At 42.5% G+C, this 20,101-nt stretch overlaps 1 protein-coding gene across 6 annotated transcripts in view; it reads right to left on the reverse strand.

Annotated features, from left to right (window-relative positions):
• SYT7 (synaptotagmin 7) overlaps positions 1–20,101 on the reverse strand; it is a 298,312-nt gene that overhangs the window by 21,586 nt on the left and 256,625 nt on the right. For all 6 annotated transcript variants that reach the window (XM_072118060.1, XM_072118059.1, XM_072118061.1 and 3 more), the window contains one exon: positions 13,908–14,077. In XM_072118060.1, coding sequence (XP_071974161.1) covers positions 13,908–14,077 — 170 coding nt within the window. The remainder of the gene's footprint in view (positions 1–13,907; positions 14,078–20,101) is intronic.

The raw sequence follows: 20,101 nt of genomic DNA on the forward strand, positions 1-20,101 counted from the left end.
CTGCTCATATACTGGCGACGCAGAGAATTGCGGGGCCTACCTCGGTCCAGGTCTCAAAGGCCTACTATACCTCCTCCCACCCCTCCTCCACCTCCTCCTCCTCCGAATTACCATCCGTGGGCATGGCGCCATCAGTCGGTAGCTCTAGGCACAGCAGCAGTGCCGTCGCTAAGCGACAGCAGGCGGTGCTGAAACTGCTGAGCCTAGGCGATAAAAGGCACACCGCCCAAGAGCTATTACAGGGCATTCCACATCAAAGTTGTTAACTTTGTCGCCACCCTGCTGTGTAATCCACAAAATATACTGGCAAACTTTTACCATTTAGGGATATTATTTCAGCGCTTCTTGCGCATCTGTTTACATTCCCCTCACCCGGCATATCCTAAACTTATAAGAACGCTACTACACTTGATCTTATACAAAAGGTTCTTAGAAGTGCTGTTTGGGGAGTAGCCTAGAAACAGGGGCTTGGATTGGCGAAAGCTCGCCTGGCTGCAGAGCGCCAGCTCCATCACAAGATCCAACTAACATAGTTGCAGCACCTTTAATCTACTACTAGTTCACTGCCTCCATAATAATAATAATCTTTATTTATATAGCGTCATCATATTCTGCAGCGCTTTACAAATCATAGGAAACAAATACAAATGTAATGTAACAGAGCACAACATTTGTATGGAACAACAGGAGTGAGGTCCCTGCTCGCCAGAGCTTACGGTTTATGAAGATGATGGGGTAACACGAGGTAAAAGAATATTTAATGGTCAAGCCATTCTTCTTAGGGAATAGAAAAAAATATAATAAATGGAATTGCTGTCGCTTGAAACACTCAGCCGTCATCTTATATACCAGGTCCAGGGTGAATGGGACTGCAGAGAAGTCTGGTGCCTGTTGGTTGCTGGATAACAGATGGGAGGACGACACAGGACGGGTTAGTAGAAGAGTTAAAACTTCATGCAGTTAATGAGTGTTATAGGCTTGCCTAAAGGGTTTTAAGAGCACGTTTGAAACTTTGGAGGTTAGGTATTAGTCTGATAGTCCGGGGCAGAGCATTCCATAGAATTGGTGCAGCTCTAGAGAAGTCTTGGAGACGCGAGTGGGAGGTCCGCACTAGGGTAGAGGTTAATCTAAGATCACTGGCGGATCTAAGAGCACGGGTTGGGCGATAGACTGAGATAAGAGAGGAGAGGTAGGGGGGTGCAGCATTATACAGAGCTTTATGGATGAGGGTTATTATTATTTTAAACTATTCGAAAGGAGACTGGCAGCAAGTGCAGCGACTGGCATGAACTGTAAGCATACATGGTCCCCTTATCAAACGAGCTGTGTCAGGCAGAATTTGGGGTTGTTTTCATGGCTTCCATGTTAACTTTGTCGCCACCCTGCTGTGTAATCCACAAAATATACTGGCAAACTTTTATCATGTAGCGATATTATTTGAGCGCTTCTTGCTCACCTCCTTTGGTTCCTCTCTGCCACCCATTGGTTTGAAGCCTGAGTCCATTTAGGGTATGTCGCCATGCCACTCTCTAGCCTGCCGCTGCTGCCGCTGCCTCTGCATGCCGTCCCCTATAGTGTCAGGGTCAATTATTGGATGTTTTAGATGCTATCTAGCTTCATTCTGTCACTCTGTCATGGCCATGCTGTTGCCCATAATTTTGGCATAATGGTGCGATTAGGCAGCCTCAGAGGCATCCATGCATGCTGCCCCTGCTGTTTCCTGTCCATTTCCGTGGTGTTTCCATCCTTTTCTGAGGTTCCCAGGTGTTTGGCCAAGCTTCCCTGTGCAGAGCCTTGGTCCCCTTGAAAAATGCTCGAGTCTCCCATTGACTTCAATGGGGTTCGTTATTCGAGACGAGCACTCGAGCATCGGGAAAAGTTCGTCTCGAATAACGAGTACCCGAGCATTTTAGTGTTCGCTCATCTCTAGAAACAACACAATTCACAATTAGTATAAAAAAAATCCCAAACTTTTCTATATGGCGGACACATGTGGAAACTATACCGGGCATATGTATGATACATGGCATGAAAGTACTTGGCAATAGTCACTTGAAAAAGACTAAGGGAGACCATGACCACGTCACAGATTCCTAAAATTAATTCACATGTGTGCATGTATTGGTACCACTGGAATCATATCCTGCAAGGGGTGGGCTCTACATTTACTTCCCTAAAGAGGTCAGGTTATCACATTTACAAGTTTAATGCCAGTAATACGGGGTAATTCCCCTCTCTCAGATGACCATGGTCGGTTGGTGAATCACGGACCACGCAGTCTCTTGTTTTACTGACCAACTACGGTGCCATAGACGGACTTATTCATGGAGTTCCTTCTTTCATGCTGTACTCATGATGAGTGTAGAGTGCTGCTGTTCAGCAGGGAAATAGGGGACTCCTTGCATCATATTGTGACCGGTCTGTGAAACGGGATGCTGCATGGACCGATTACCGATGTCTGAAACTGCCCTTATGTAGTATATTTTTCCCATGGATGTATCTAATGTGATGCTTATTTGTGAGTAGAAAAATATTTTTTTTAATAAAAGTTGGATTGTAATGTTTTTTCACTTGCTATTTTTTTTTACATTTGCCGTATTTAGGGGTCGCACACAAACTAATCTTTACTTCCTGTGGATGAACATCACTATGCCAGGAGTGGAACCATATGGTTCTATTATTTACAGTCTACTAGTGGTATTTGGTTAAAGGACATCTACCACCAGGAGGAAGGATTGTAAACAAAGCACACTGACATAGTGGTGTGTGCCCCCTCTTTCAGAATCTGCTCTTCTTTAAGCTTCTTTAAAAACTTTGCAAATAAGCCTGTGTGGCTCCAGGCTCCATTAACACCTATGGTGTCCAGAGTCCCTCGACTCATTTGCATAAATTTTCAAGCCTTTTTTGTAAAATGGGGGGAATTGGAAGCTGAGAGAAAAGCAGATACACCAGTATGTCAGTGTGCTTGGTTTACAATCCGCAGTCTTCATGGAGAGAGCCACAGCAACAAAAGTTAAAGTCCAGAAAGTTTATTTACAAACATGATAAGCTTACTTTTGGTGCTGTGGCTCCCTCCGTGAAGACTGCTGATTCCTGGTTTCCTGCATCAGAAACTTTGGCCGCGGGCACCACCTCCTCTAAAAAGAAAAGGATTGCTGTCCTACCCTTCTATTTCCTTGGTTTACAATCCTTCATCCGGTTGGCAGATGTCCTTTAAGGTTTCCAGGTAACACAATGCCATCATTTGGCCTTACGAACGTTTTGTGGCCCTAAATATAATCCTAAGTGTCTCTATAAATAATTTTCAGCCACTGTCCGCACAATGCAATGGTTTCTGGTTTGTAAATGCCTTCGTATATAATGTGTGAAGTCCTGTTAATTTTGTGACTCCCGATGTGTGGCCTGGGCCTGCAATGTGTAATGGGATTTACCCTCCACCCCTGGATGGAGAGCAGTAATAAAGTGTGCTCTCAGCTCTCCAGATATCTGGCTTTGTTACAAGCTGACACAGATCTTACAGGTGATATAAATATGCAGAGTGCGACCGTACAATTATATCAGTGGTGGAGACATAAGCATTACGTGCAACGCGCTTACTTTCTGGGTGCTACCGGGCTGATGGTTTTTCAGTAGATCTAATTATATGTTATGATACAGCAAGTCTGCCCTGAGAATAATACGGAGCGAAGGAATGAACGTCTGTGTGTGAGCTGAACAAAGCCGAGGGAAGGAGTAACGGAAAATAATGGGCATGCCAATTAGAGGATCAAGAAAGCATCTAATTTGTGTTATTGATACAGTGTATGCCAACTTTTATATCCTTAAACCTGGTCTGATGGCATGAGGCGTTTGTTAGTAGACGTTCGCTGTTTGCGCAGTCAGTTCTACAGGTACAGGCTTGATGGACGACAGTGGGGCAGATTTACTTACCCGGTCCGTTCGCAATCCAGCGGCGCATTCTCTGCGCTGGATTCGGGTCCGGCCAGGATTCATCAAGGTAGTTCCTCCGCCGTCCACCAGGTGGCGCTGCTGCGCTGAAAAGCATCTGAACACGCTGGAGTTCACCGGCTCGGGCTGAGTGAAGGTAAGCGCGTCCCAAGCGACACATTTCTTTTTTTAAATGCGGCGTTTTTCCCGAATCCGTCGGGTTTTCGATCGGCCACGCCCCCCGATTTCCGTCGCGTGCATGCAGGCGCCGATGCGCCACAATCCGATCGCGTGCGCCAAAATCCCGGGGCAATACAGGTGAAATCGCCGCAAATCGGAAATATTCGGGTAACACGTAGGGAAAACGCGAATCGGGCCCTTAGTAAATGACCCCCAGTAAGTACTATGTGAAATACCTCATAACTTGTATTTCTCTCACATGAACATCCAATATTATAAGAAAAGCATCTAGATGTCCAATGAGTCTGCGTCAAAGTACCATAGAGCTCTATCAAGCTCCAGTGTCTTCAAAAGAGAGACCCCAATGAATAATCAATAATAGAGGGCTTCAGCCTATTATGTGCCCCTTATAGTACTTACCCCTATGCCCCCGGTACTAGAAGCCATACCATCTATGTAAGTAGCCATTTACTATACTGTTTGTACAGTTTAACAAAAATCTCATTTCTGGCTGCAATTCTATTTCTCTTACCATCCACTGCTGGATGTGTTCCAATCTGAATTTCGAGTCTAGCCCTCTACTTACGGAGATTTAACTAAAGTGGATAATCACCAGCTTGAAGCCAGCAAAAGTGCCAAGTGTGTCATCTCCAAATGCTTCAAGAAACTGTATAGTATATCTTTCTTATTTTGGGTTCTCACTTCTTTGGACATGTTATAACCACTGTCATGATATTTTTTCTTTTCTTAAAAGTGATTTATCATCAAACTACAACTTTTTTTTTTATACAACTCTCATCCTACACCGCTACATTGTATGGGCTGGGGTGCTCTGTTGGGAATGCGGCCCCTGATACCTCTGTAGTTCCCTGGATCAGAACTTGAACATTGAACTTTGGACATTTGTGGACAATTAAATATTTCCCCTAGTCAGCACTAGGGGTTATGTTGAACTTCGAACTAAAGAGAAACTAGTAATTTTCCACAGCTATAGTAGATATTGTTTTTGTGTACCATGAAATCAGACAGCATGTCAGGTGTTGTCTGGAAAGTTGTTTACCACTTTAGAACCTTTCTGCCATAAATATTATGGGGACTCAATGTAAGTATATGGAAGATTGCTTTGCCATTCATTGTTTTATGCTGACATAGAAGGTCCTGCTCCTTAGTGTCTTGCAGTTAGGGAACAGAGCTTGGAGGAGAAGACTGCCAGGTTCCTGAACAACTAGAAGAAGAAGCTGTGATGAGGATACTCTTCCAATGGCCCTGGGCTCCTAGTCTGTGACCAGGATACCAGTCTACTGAGAAAGAGAAATCAAAAGCAAAAATTCTCTGAGCACTACTGGGGCGCTAAGAAGTAATCCAGGAACAAAATATGTGTCCAAAAAGTAGCAATTTATTCTTAAATAGGCATAAAATATCAAGGCATCATAATGCAATGAAATGCAAATCATAAAATCAGTCTAAAATGTCCTTTTAACGCGTTTCGGGTGCTATGACCCTTTATCAAAATTACGGACAGTAATGCAATATTGTTAAAAACAGCGAAATATATACCTTCAGAAAGACATACCTGTAAGTCAGATTGGTTGCTACAAGCGACATCAGTAGCGTAGAACCGGAAGTAACCGGCAGTGTCAAATGGCGCAAAACCGGAAGTGACTCACGGAAGTGACGTCACTTGTTAATGTGCGCATGCGCAAGGTTTCTGTTTGTCACCGCGCATGCGTGCGAGCATGCGCATAGTAAACATAAAACCAGAGATTTCATCAAGAAGGAATATCTAATAGACCAACCTGGACGTCTGTTTATATATGATACAAAAGCACTGTCTGCTTCTGTGGGTGCAGGTGATGCCTGGCCCTAAAAATATAATACCCGGACTTTAAGCTCCCAGAATACAAAAAAAGCGACTTAGGGATCTACCACCTCCCTCGAGATTGTTAGGCCCCTTCCACACTTGCATTGCAGATCACGTCAGAGTCTGATCAGGGTGCAATCAGGGTTTGGTCAGTGAAAAACTGACATTTCTCATCATAGTTCAATCAGTTTTCAGAGTTTGTTCAGTGTCTCAGTAAAAAGGACTCATGACTGAGCTCTATCTTTTCTATGATAATTGATGTGTAAAAAACGAATTGCACTTGCATGTGTCTCAGAGTGCAATGCGTTTTTGATGCGTCTCCATAGACTTGTATGGTGTGTTAAAAAAACGCACGTCTGAAAAAGCCCATTGATTACAATGGGTCAGAGTCCAATGCAAGTTCTGTGCGTCAAAAGCACATGCAGAACACGCCCATGAAAAACGCAAGTGTGAAAGGGGCCATAATAAACTACAACATATTATAGAGCAAGCCCTAGCAGCATTAAAACAAAGGTAGCATACAGGGGAAGATAATGTTACATTTTGACTGATTTGTGGTAACATCAACTACAGACAGTCCCCGGGTTACATACAAGATAGAGTCTGGAGGTTTGTTCTTAAGTTAAATTTGTATGTAAGTCGAAACTGTATTTTTATAATTGAAGTTCTGGACAATTTTTTTTCTTTTGTCCCAGTGACAATTGGAGTTTCAAAATTTTTGCTGTAATTGGACCAAGGATTATCAATAAAGCTTCATTACAGACACCTTACAGCTGATCATTGCAGTCTGGGACTATAGTAAAGCATCCAGAGAGCTTCACCAGAGGTCACAGTGGGCAGAGGGGTCTGTCTGTAACTATGGGTTGTCTGTAAGTCGGGTGTCCTTAAGTAGGGGACCGCCTGTATTTGGAATTCTGAAAAGGTATTTTTTTTAATAGTTTTTTAACTTGATTGAGTCTGGCCAAGGCTTACTCTGTTTCTTCAGAACACATGATGAGCTGAGAATATCGGGCATATTTATCTGGCGTGGCGCAGAGGCCCTGAAATAATCGTAAATGCTAGCTTATTGCTAGCACTTTTGATTATTTGCCCCAATCCGCCAGCTTCAAGCCAGTGGGGCGTGAAGGGGCAAGGCCGGCCGAGCGGAGGGCGCAACTGGCCGGGGAGGGCAGTTACTGTCCCTGCGCCAGCGACTTTCATATGGCTTCCGCCTCAGCTATCATACGCTAGTGCACGAGCGCCAGTGTATGATAAATATGCCCCTATATGTATATGGGGGGTTTGAAATGAAAGCTGTCTAGAGATTGACATTGAGAGGGATAGTTGTATGGTTAGATTTAGTATCAAACACTATGGGGGACATTTACTAAGGCCCTTGCGCCAGTTTTCTATTAGACTTTGCATGTTCTTTCTAGTGCAAACTGCTTGCAAAGGGATTTAGGATGTTTCTGTGCCACAATTGTGTTGACACAACCCTTTTGTGGCGCACTGCACTAGGCATCATGCAACACAAATTAGGGGCCCGTTCCGGCCCATAATTGGACCGAGCGCCAGATTTATCATGCAAAGTCAGACAGGAATGTGTTGCACGCCCTTCAGCTGCGCGACGAAGATTACCTGGTAGGCGGAGTAACGCGGCTACTGGGGCGTGGAGTAGCCGCGACTAGTAGCCTCATGTCCGGCTACTCCACGCCCCAGTAGCCGCATAAAAAAATTTGCATATCCCTGCAATAAAGTTTTGTAAAAGACACCCGGGACGTGAGGATTAGCCCAAAAAAGGGCTCTCCTCACGTCCCATCCATCCACCTACCACCCCTTCTACCTTTATAGGTAGAATCGGGGTGGTAGGTGCCCGAGATTCATGATTTCTGGTGCCGTTCTTCATTATTCAGGCACATGCTGCACTATACACAGGAAAACTGCATTTAGTGCAGTTTGCACCACTTTTAGTAAATGTGCCCCAACATCCTAGAATATAAAGTTTTAAGACTGTCATCACTGGATGAACAAAATTCTGTATAAACCAGGTCCAACTCAAAAGCATCACAGGAATAAAAAGAAGTTCCCATATATATTACATGAGTGATACATTTCTAAACTGGGTTATGAAAGACTGTAAAACAAAGTTGTCGATCTCTCGCAGTAGAATGTTCCCAGAAATAGAATATTTCAGTTCAGGCAACTGCTGTGCGTCTATTCCAAGGTGCGTTTGAAGTATGAAAGGACTGGGTCAATCACTATCCAATTCAAGGATGTAAATGTTAATAACTACAAAGAATCATTATGTTGGTGTTTGATAAAAAATGCTGCAGGAGCGTTCCTGTGGCCCAAATTTCTGTGTATGATAATAACACACACACATATACTGTATATATAAGGCTGTCAATGGATAGATCATGTTCTATTAAAGATGGAAGCCTGGTCTGGTGAATGTAATACAGATGTGTAATCAGTGGATGATCAGCTGATTGGTTGTTTACTTCACTCTGATTACTTCTCCACCAATCAGGGGGAAGCAAACAAAATCCCATTTTCCTGTGCGCCACTGAGGCTGAAGCACAGGCTGCTTATCACATCTATATACACATTATACACATCTAAAGGAGGATCTGAAGGGTATGGACAGCATTTCATTTTTTTCTGCCAAGATGGGAGCAGAGTGCACATTAATGAGCAAAAAAAGAACTGTTTTGATCTTACCAATTGGCTGCAGTAAAACAAAGAGTGAAAAATGTAAAGGGGTCTGAATACTTTCCGTACCTACTGTCTATATGTAAACTTAAATTAATTTATAGGGGCTTATTTATCATACACATGTGAAAATTCACCGGCTGCATCGAGTGCACAGGCGTGGGGATAGTAACGCTATGCGGCATCTCGCTCCTAGCCGGCTGCGCCCCCCCTTCATGCCCCATTGGCGTGAAGATGGCGAATTAGGGTAAATAATCACAAGTGCTAGCAATAAGAATTTGTGATTATTTCAGAGCTTCTACACCACTGACGTGGCACATAGGCCCTGATAAATATGCCCCATAGTCTATTTTTGTGTTGTTGGGTAGGGGCCATAGAGTGGCGTATGATATTTTACACATAGTTGTTGGAGGGGTAGGGTGGCATGTGAGGGTGGGTGTGGAGTGGTGTTAGGTGGCCAGTCTCTGGCTGTAAAGTTGGTCGGTTTGGGGTGTTCCTTCTCCGCGTCTACACACTACCTATAGGAACTCACGTCTTTTTAAAAAAAATAAATAAATCAGTAATTCAACAAAAACGATGCCCCCATTTTCTATAAGCAGCCAGATGTAATAAAGCAGTAGCAGACTGGCAGTACTGGGGTGAAATAGTTTTCCAGACTAATAATATCAGTCTGCAGTCACTCCAGTATCTATTGATGGCCAGGTCCTGGATTGTACCCAGCTCTTCCAGACATCCTTGGTGGTGAGGAGTACTGGGGTAAATGCTATTTATTGTTCAAAAAGGTGATATTTACTAAAAGTTTTAAAAATACACGATTTTTCTTTTTTTTTTTAATTATAATTAAAAATTCCCAAAACACTCTGGTTACCAATTTTATGAAAAATAAATTCCAGTCAACAAGCAGTTCACTGAATCCAGCGTAGTCCACAGCATGGATATGAAACACAAAAAAGGAAAACAGAGGGGGAGATTTAACAAGCTGCCTAAGAGTAAGAATTTGCTTAGTTGCCCATGGCAACCAATTACAGCACAGCTTTCATTTTACCAAGAGCATTTTAAAGGGGAGTTGTAATTGGCTGCTGTGGGAAACTAAGCACATTCTTACTCTTAGGCAGCTTGGTAAATCTCCCCCAAAGGGTTCATACAAAAATAATCCATATTATTCTCACTTACTCCTAACAGCATAAAGTAACAGTATAAGTAAAATTTGCCAGTGAGGGGCACTGAAATTTCTAGTGGTGGTTCTGTCAATAATATCTGCATCTTTAAGATGACTACTGATTGCAAGAGCGCTGCACAGGACTACTGCTTTAAGGAATAGCTATTCTAGGAATATGTGGGGGGTTATGTACAGAGGTATTAGCTTTATATCTGTAGGGGGCGTAAGGACTGTAATTGACTAGGGCAGCAACAACACTAAATATGGCCCTGCCCTCCATACTACCCTAGACCACCAGGGAGGCCTAGAATGAATCGTGATGGTTGATTGTGCTTGATTGGATGTCAATATTAATCTGTTTTCGGGGTCTGGATTTCTGTTCTGTATAAAGTTTTATGTCATGTATAAAAAGGAAGAAAAACTGGGTTCTATAGACCCCTGATCCTGTGGCAAGAAATCTCTGCTGAATTCTAGCAAGACGGAGAAAAGGTGTCAGAGGGCCAGAAGATCTATGGAGGGGGAAGAGTGAGTCATTGCAGCTAGGTCTCAACAAACCAGTTCAGATGCCAAAGAGACTAGAGGGAAAACATTTAGAAAATTAATTTTATAAGGACATAATGGACTAGTGATGTGCTGAAAATGTAGGCATCCTTTAAGGCTCTTTATAAAATCCAGATCAGATTGTCTTGAAGAAACATTATGGGGAAGATTTACTTACCCGGTCCTGCCGCAATCCCGTGGTGCGTCGTCTGATGAGGATTCGGGTCTGCCCGCAATTCACTAAGGTCGTGCGTCCAATTTCTTGCATGTGTAGCTTCCGTGCTGAGATCCGCTGGAGTTCACCTTCTTCTTCCCAGTGCTTGTAAGTGCGTGTCTTGTGACACAATTCAAAATGTTAAATCTTGCGCGTTGTCCGAATCTGTCGGTATGTCCGACTGCCACGCCCCCCCCCCCCCCCGATTTCTGTCACGTGCAAGCCGGCGCCGATGCCCCAAAATCCCATCATGTGCTCCAAAATCCCGGGCCAATTCGGCGCAAAATGGAAATATTCGGGAAACCCGGCGAAAAAGCGCTCCGGAGACCCTTAGTAAATGAGCCCCTATATGGCTGTATGATTGTGTGAAGATCACTATGCCAACTTTCTTTGGAAAAGTAGTAGAGCCGCCATGTTATTATAAATATGTGATGAACTTATTTCCTTTGTCTGTAACTTCTCCAAGTTAAAGTTAAAGGTTATTCAGAATTGTGTTGGTAGCGTAGACATCAGTATTAGAATTACGTGATTTATCTTTAACTTCACAATTATGAAGACTTAAGTGGCTGAGAAGGAACATGTGGCAATTAGAGCCGTACACCAGTCATTGTATGCTCTCGCCTGGCCTCTAGTTCTATGAAATGGATTTTGCTTCAGTCTCTCTTTTATCTATTCCCCACTGACCTCTAGAAAGATAATACTATGTTATTCTCTTTCTCTGATGTAAATCCCTCACCTAACATTGCTGGGACTTTGAATAATCCTATATTCTTCTATGTTATGTTAATCTCACTGATCTCTGTCAACTACACAAGTCTCTGAAATACTGTAATTTTCTGATCCAGGTTCATTGTAAATCATCACCGGATCCAAACATTGTCATCACATTTAACCCTAGTATCTAGTTCTACTATTATCATCACCACTGATACTGCTGTCAGCACTAAAACTGGTAGTAGATCAACAGTTCTCAACTCCTGGCCTTGAGACCACATACCTGCTGACAGCCATGTCCAAGTATCGGAGCTGTACCCCTTTGTAGGACATTAGGATCCTTTAGTTGCTCTTAGGATCTGTTGTACAGTGTACAACAGATCATGGTGTCTTTCATGAACCTGAGCATTGTCTTGTCCCCTCAATGGTCACAATTGGTTGTTTGCAATATACTGTCTGCCTCTCTATATACTTCTTTTATAGGGCCTCTTCCAGTAACCTGCTGCCTCGCCCTTAGCTTGGACTGTCCTACAGTGTCCATATCAGTGGCCTTCTACCTGGTCTTTGCCCCATACTGTTTCTGTAAGAGGATCCTGTTAGTAGCCACTGAGTAATCTTTACCTAGGACTGTTCCATAAGGGTCTCTATCAGTAATCCGATGTGTTACCTTCATACTATTTCTGTAATGGGTTCCTGTCAGTAACTTGCTGTCTAGCCCTTACCCAGAGGTGTAACAACAGGGGTAGCATCCATAACAGCTACTACAAGGCCCACAGTGTCAGGGGGCCCAGCTACCATATTATGCTGCTCATTGTAAAGCATAATATGTATATGACAGTGCACATCTTTTATAGTACACACCTGAGTTAGCAGCTTGGATAAGAAATGTCAGGGTTCAATCCTGTGATATTAGCCTTTTGCAGGTATCTACATCTACCACTGTATCTTTATATCAATGTATATGTAAATAGATGACGTCATGTTATGTGATCTTACCTTGTACCTAATGTATACCTGCAAATCTGTAAATAAAGCTGAGTTTAAAAAAAAAGAAATGTCAGGACAACAGGACAAGGAATCTCTCATCTCTACTTCCTGTTGACTACTCCCTCCATGTGGTCAGCAGCTTCTGAGCTGCAGGAAATCATATTTGTGGCTTCTAACACCCTGCTGTGATAAGAAGACTGCCTGATAGTGAGTATGTATGAGTGTGCAACAACCCTTCCGAAGCTTAGTCCAATGCAAGTGCAATGCGTTTTTCACACATCAATTGCCATAGAAAAGATAGAGCTCAGTCCTGAGTACTTTTTATGCGCATTAAAAATGCATTGAAAAAGCGTGTGAGGCAGGAGTAGGAGGCTCTGGGCCCGCTGTAGCTCAGGGGCCCATTGGGGGATTCATATGCTCTCCTGTGGCCCAGTTCAAGCCTCTATCTATTTATCTTTCTAAGTTCTTTTACATGGATGGGTGAATAAATTATCAATATTCATTCATCAAATATGGGAGTGTAGCACTTTCTCTTATACTATCTATCTAGTTATTATTCTTTTCAGTTATTATTTATTTCATCTATATTTATCATCTCTCGACTATCTATCTATTACCTATTTAATATCTAACTATTTATCATCCAATCTGTCTCATGTTCATGTACAGGCGGTACCCTACTTAAGAACACTCGACTTACATACGACCCCTAGTTACAAACGGACCTCTGGATATTGGTAATTTATTGTACTTTAGTCCTAGGCTACAATAAACAGCTGTAACAGTTATCACTGGTGTCTGTAATGAAGCTTTATTGTTAATATTGATTCTTATGACAATGCAAAATTTTTAAAATCCAATTGTCACAGAGACCAAAAAAGTTCTGGCTGGGATTACAATGATAAAATATACAGTTCCGACTTACATACAAACTCAACTTAAGAACAAACCTACAGACCCTATCTTGTATGTAACCCGGATTCTAGGATTCTAGAATATTGTACAGTTGTATTTTTTCTTGTCTCTCTTATTTTACCAGTCACAGTCAGGTGAGACTATGAACACGCCATGTGTAAAATTATGCATATATTCGTCAAATATGACTTTCGGAATGAATCAGCCATGTGCACAGTCGCTTGCCACTGAGCGATACTTACGCTTTGCATTCCGAATATTAACAAGTGCAAATGCTGCCATCTGCAACAAGCAGCCAACCTTTCACCGGCGGCATCTTTACACCCAGAAATGACTTGATTTTTATCCTCTTTATAAGGATTATTTCAGCTAGTATATGTATTTGTATATCATAAATGATAAAAAGTAGGGATTCAACAGTAGAATACTCTGGGTCAGGACTACAGAGGGTGATGGCTTATTGTCAGACAATGCTATCTGGATACATTCATAAAGCCATACAATCTGTTTATTATCAAGGGGTCTTTAACTGTGGTCCTCATTTAGCATTACTGCTAGTAGACCCAATGAGTAGATGCTCCTCGTGGGGTAACCACATCCCTTAGGTGTATCTACAACACACCATTGGACACACCCTTTTGATTCTTTTTGTTTTGGGGGGGACTTCCCAATTTGTGGACCCTTTATATGAACAATACAACAATAATGGTGTTACTTACACTGCCGTCGCTGCACGGTTTTAACTCTTTCCAGAATGTCTGCATCTGTGTCAAGTCTATCTTGTTAAGTGGAATCGATACTTCTCCTATGGGGTCATTCCGGCTGAATCGATCATAGTCCAAAACCTGAAGATACAGGACTCTCTGCACAACTTTCTCGTATGGGAATCCTGTAAAACATGAAAAGTCCAGTATTACTTTCTGCACCAACATCTACAATCTAAAATACCAAGTCAAACTCAAAACACATGCGATATGTATGAAATAATCTACACTTTCTGACTTTTTTTTACATGAATCCTTAAATCCAAAGTATGATCCCATACGGATACTATATGAATCCATAATGTGACCGCCATAGGAGTGCCAGGGGCATTTTCACTGTTATACAGATGCAGAGTTTTTCTTTTTGATTTTTGTATACAGGCAACACCTAATATGGATATTTTCTATCCTAGAACCATTGTTTCTAAGGATGAATTCACTATAAATAGGTCGCTTGAGGACAGACATGAAAATGGCATCACATAAAGCTACATAGTTTGCAAATGTATTGGACTAACTCGCTTGCCTTGAAACAGTAGCTTGCCTACTGAACCGGGGACCTAGCTACTGTCTGCCCTTCCTCTGACACTTTATAAAACTTGGGTCTGACTTACAGGGGTTGTCCAGCAGTATATTTGTTACGGAGGCCTTCAGTACCGTCCCAACCGCAGCCGTGCATATCTATAGCATTAGTTTTGGGATGGCACCGCTGGCCTCATATAGAGACCTGGCAGTGAAGGGCGGCGCAGCTGTACTGGAGCAGGGAGAAAGGTAAGTGTATGCTCTTTATTATTTTTAAAGCCCCCCCCCAGCCATAAGTGAACATTTTGGATAACCTTCTTTAATAGCGAGATGGAATTCAACAAAGATTTCATAAAGAAACTCAAAGTCAGTTAAGAAATTTAAACTTTTCTCATCGGATACGTTACAATGTTTCTTGTAGTCATTTGTATTATAGTTTCATAAAAAGTTTGTTGAAAAATAATTGACTATTAACATGTCATCCGCATATCACCCGTTTTTGTGGAAGGCTGGTAAATGACATCATTAGCTTGTACTAACCCCTTGAAGTGTCACAAGACCGTAAGTGATCCACAAATACAGACGGCACATGGATTACACCCGTGTTGCATCAATATTTTTCATATTCTTCTATGGGAAGGCTGTGGCTGCAAACCCGAGCAAGAATAGTACCTGTCCCTCAGGGGCTCCAGGCTCATTCAAACAACAGCCAAGCCATGTTTTAGCCCAAATTTAGAAGCCTGAGATTGGGTTTTCTGTTGTGAATTTGTTTTATAGATTTGGAAGAATAAATGTTGAAGTTTTATGGACCCTTTGTTTGCTTGATTTCTGAAAATACAGCACCTTCCGATGTTCAGGGGCCCCTTTATAAATACAATGTTTGTTGGCTTAGGCAGGAGGCCCCAGTGACATCTTATATGGTGATGAAACAGATGCTAATGGAACCAGGACACTTACTGGACAGGAGCTGGTTGCAGGCGTATAGCCCTCACCCTGGGCCAAATAGGTGGTCTGAAGTAGGTGCTGGGTGCACTGTCACGTGGTGGAGACATCAGAACAAGTGGCACAGCTGAATGAACTGGTTCACTATTTGTCAGTCAGTAGAATTAGAATTGCGTATTGGATGAATTCAACAATTAAAACACTGTATAAGTCGGTCCCTGAGCCCCGAAATGAGTTGCTGCTTATAACAAAATATGTCAGTTTCAGTAATGCCCCTGAGTCTTGCTAGATTTTCGATCATTGCCCCCCTCCTCCCACTACTGTAAAATTCTGAATATTGGGTCATGTATAAAAATAATTCTCGAGACATAGGGCTTACTAATATTTATAATAAAATGACACACGTTGCATGGGGAATGGAAAGAGAATATAATTTGCGCAGTGATGTGGAGTGTCATGTCTACACAGATAAGTACTCTGTGATGGTTTAGAGGTAGCAGGGTTTAAAAGCATTTCTAAAATGTCAGAGGAAATTTCTTTTCTTCTACATAAAGAAAAAGTGCAAAGTGACACATCCCATTATAATTTGTTACATTTTGTTTGTCACTTTGTTCTATTTTACACTCCTATATAAAATGTAATGTGTTCTGAATACTTGAATTGTCACTAACTTTTCAAGTTAACTCAACAATGCAGTAACACAAGGGAATCCTAGAAACTGTAATATCTTCTCCTGGAGCCAAGTGCCTCTTTCTCCACTTTGGCTCTTATAATCTTGCCATCTTTCACCAGTGCCCTTACAACCGTGTGTCCCCAGGGAGATGCACCCCACAAGTTTTACCTCTCCGCGATCCGCCGCTAATTGCAGCTGGCCTATTAAAAAGCCGGCCTCTTCCTGTGACCCCTACCAAATCTTTGTTGCCATTGAAAAAGCATTTCTGACATTCTGTGTATTATCCTTTTTGACCTCCTGCTACGATTCTCTGCCGCTTGCCTTCACCTTGTGCTACAACCCCAACTCTGATCCCGTGCCACCTGTCCTGACCTTCTGTCTGACCACAACTCTGATTCTACCTGCCAATTGTGTACCTCGCCTTGGCCACTACCGCAACAAAGTGGACCTGTGGATCGACCTGGTGGGCTCTGTTTAATACCGGGTGCCACATCGCTCCCAGGTGTAGGCTTATGTCATCACTCGAGGTGGTTCAGTGGGTCCACTACCTCCGATCCTCCTTCCTCTCTTATCTGCTTTACATTTTACAATTTCTGCTGAACTCTTACTAGCAAGACAGACAGAAACTCTGTGTGAGTGTGTGGTAGGGGAAAATCAGAGGAGCAGGAGTCACAGCAGCTAGGTGGCCACCCCTAGAACAGAGAAGATTGCACATTTACAGACATAGATTGCAGAGTTGATAGAAAATGACTGCAAAAGTGCTAAGGGAGCCGAGAAGTGTGGGACAGTGTAACTGTCTGCAAAGACAGATCCCATCAGGGTAGCACATCAGGCTCTGTGCCTCTGGGCAATCATGCTTGCCTACATTCACATTTCATTTTTAGACCTCTGTTTGTAATATCCAGACGTATCCTTACAACAGAGGTCTATGATGTTCCTCCCCCTGAATGCTGAAGGAGGTGTGGAAAGCTGCAGCAGGCTTCTCCTGATGTTCTGGGTGTCTCCTAATTGACGTAACTATGCTTATATTGACAGTTACCTCACTGGGGACCTCTCACAGCATACATCTCAGCAGAGGCCAGGGATGGATTCAATACAGTTGATACAGTTAATACTTGTACAATACAGTCTGTTTAATGTACACGTCGCATGTTGTGTTTTTCCAGTGTTTCCCACTGGATAAAACATATATTGTGCAGACGGAGGCCAAAAAGGATACCTCCATCTACCAGTATAAGTCTATGGATATGTACAGCGTATGCGTCAGGAGCTTTCCTGGCATATACATTGAAGTACATAAAAAACAAATCAGACATTGTCAGATTCCTCCCCATTTATCATTAGGATCATAATAAATTGAAAAATTGCAAGGCGACTAAATGGAAATGAGAAGGAGATTGTGTTGGTTTTAGATTAGGGTGTGGGTCTGGAGTGGAACACTTTGCACTTCTGGGTGTTTTTACTGTACAGAATACAAACATTGGCGCTAATGGACAAATACTGTAATCCTTTTGTTGAGTCAACATTCAGACACCACAAGGTTGCCCTTCTTTCCTGCAATGAAATTAACACCTTATTTACTTTAATTACCACTTAGGTCTCATGCACACGTGTGCATTGGCCGTGAGCTAGTTCAAACTACGGCCCTAAGCCTTCTAATGGGCACGTTCATGGTGTGGTGTGTGCACCGTGCCTCACCACATCGGGCGCGTGCAGACTGCCCGCACCACAGAATCCTATTCCTGCCCGTCTTTGTGGCAGGGGCAATCACTACCTATGGAGCAGCAGGTAAGCCACAAGCCTGTTGCTGGCATCCCCAGACATACATATGTTGGGGTGAATGAGGTCTTAAGTTGGGCTTCCACAAAATGCCTTTACTACCGACTTTAGAAAAAAAGGGCAGCTCTTTCTCTTATTTCTGCCATTAAAAAGTTTTGGAATATGAGTAGGGAGCTGACTAAACTAAGCCTCCAACTATTGTGGCTGGTACTTTAAACCCTGCAGGTGTCAAAGGTGTCATCTCTTAGGGGACTGCTGGCTACGCTGTTCAGTGTTTTTGGAAACCTCATATAAGACAAAGGAGATATCTGCACACTTGTCGCTATACCAAAGATCCCTGACATGGTAAACCCCTTTAAAGGGCATCTACCACCAGAATAAAGGACTATATGCAAATGAGTCTGAAGGGTTTCAGGCTCCATAGGTGTTAATGGTGCCTGGAGCCCCTCAGACTCATTTGCATTCAGTCTTCCATCCTGGTGGTAGATGTCCTTTAAGTTCCTGAGTTCTTATAGGCAAAATCTTATAATATTCCCTTTTTGAAAATCTAAAATATTCTTTGTGCCATGTTTGCCAGTGGTTAAATATATAAAAGTTGAGAGTCCTCAAGAGTTAATACTTTTATTGGTTAACTAAAAATACAAGCCTTTAAGACTACTTAGATGTTCTTTTCAGAGTTGTCTTATACCATGCCTGATGAAGAGACCTAACTAGCCTCGAAAGCTTGAAATTGTCATCATACCTAGCAACCCAAAAAACGGTATTAACAACTAGTCACTCTATTATATTCCCTAAATTATCTTGCTCTAAAGTACATATATTTGTAATATATTTGTAATTTTAGTAAGTACACCATATCTGTGGCTGCTCTGTGTGTATATGGGGTGTGAGATGGTCAGGATCGCAAACACTACAAGTTACAAGTTGCTTTCATTATACAAATACAGGAACAGATTTGTAGCAATGCCGCCTCCCTCTGAAGATCAGGGCTCTGTGCAGATACCTCACAGCTTATGCTAATAAGGAAGAAAATATTCCGAAACTGTCAAGTGCCACTGAAAGTAAGTGATATCATTAAATATTCCTAATAATGCAATACACTTATCCAGTCAACAAGTCGGTGCTCCGTCTTCTCAGGAAAATGGTGGATAAACATTAAGAAGACAAACACAAATATTTATTAGCGACTAGACAAAATATTTACGCTGCTGGTTGGGACATATATGTGCATATACTGTGGCAGCACTAAGGGCATAGGCTCATATATTCAGGTCACATTAGGTTATGGCTACCTGTGCATGGCTAGGATGCAGTTGTGATACGGCTGCCCCTGTGACGATAACATATAACAAAATTATTATTTAGTGACAGTTTACATGAAACTGTCACAAATTCATTATGAATTACCGTCACAATTCCTTATAGGGAACCAGTCATCAGCAACTGGCCTAATAAATTGGTCTAAAGCATAAAGTTTAACACTGAAGTCAAGGTGGGGAGCTCTGAACACCTCCTCCTCTGTCATGGACATCAGGCATCAGACTTCAGGAGATGTTTCTGGGTGCCGGTCCATCAATTACATTGAATCAACATTCTGAGGAAGAGAGAGCTTGACTTCAGTGTTAAAATCTACGCCTCCTTGACTTTATACAACCAGTTTACATCTCAATATGAAGTTGATTTTCTGGATGATGCCACCACAGTGGGTCATGAATGAAACATAATCTGGAAAGTGTTCAGCTGTTTGGCAATATACTGGTAGTGGTTTATTGGGTCAATTTCTGCTGACAGGTTCCCTTTAGTTGATAAGGCTGCTGTCCCATTCACCATTTATGATGAATGTGTGTATGGAAATGCCTTGGGGCATATTTAATAAAGGAAACCTACCAATTAAAAGTAGTAGTTCTAAGACAAAGTTACATGGCACCAGCTCAGGGTGAGCTGGTGCCGGGGGAGCATATTTTCATTAGTACAATAAACCCCATATTGCCAATTTATAAGTTATATTAAAATTTGTCTTGGTGCACTGCGGTAGGGCACTGTGCACCATGCGCGCGCCCGTGCGTGCGGCGGATTCTGAAGTGACGTCACCGAGCTTTCTGGCACGCTCGCGCCTGCGCAACTTCGCACGGCCTGAATCATCTTCCAAGGTTTGGTCCTCTAAAACAAGATGGTCATTATGAATACTTTTTAATGTAACAATGCTAAGTAATGGAGTAGTTTTCTCAAAGAG

This window comes from Engystomops pustulosus, chromosome 7 (assembly GCF_040894005.1).
Source record: "Engystomops pustulosus chromosome 7, aEngPut4.maternal, whole genome shotgun sequence".
NCBI classification, from domain to species: domain Eukaryota; kingdom Metazoa; phylum Chordata; class Amphibia; order Anura; family Leptodactylidae; genus Engystomops; species Engystomops pustulosus.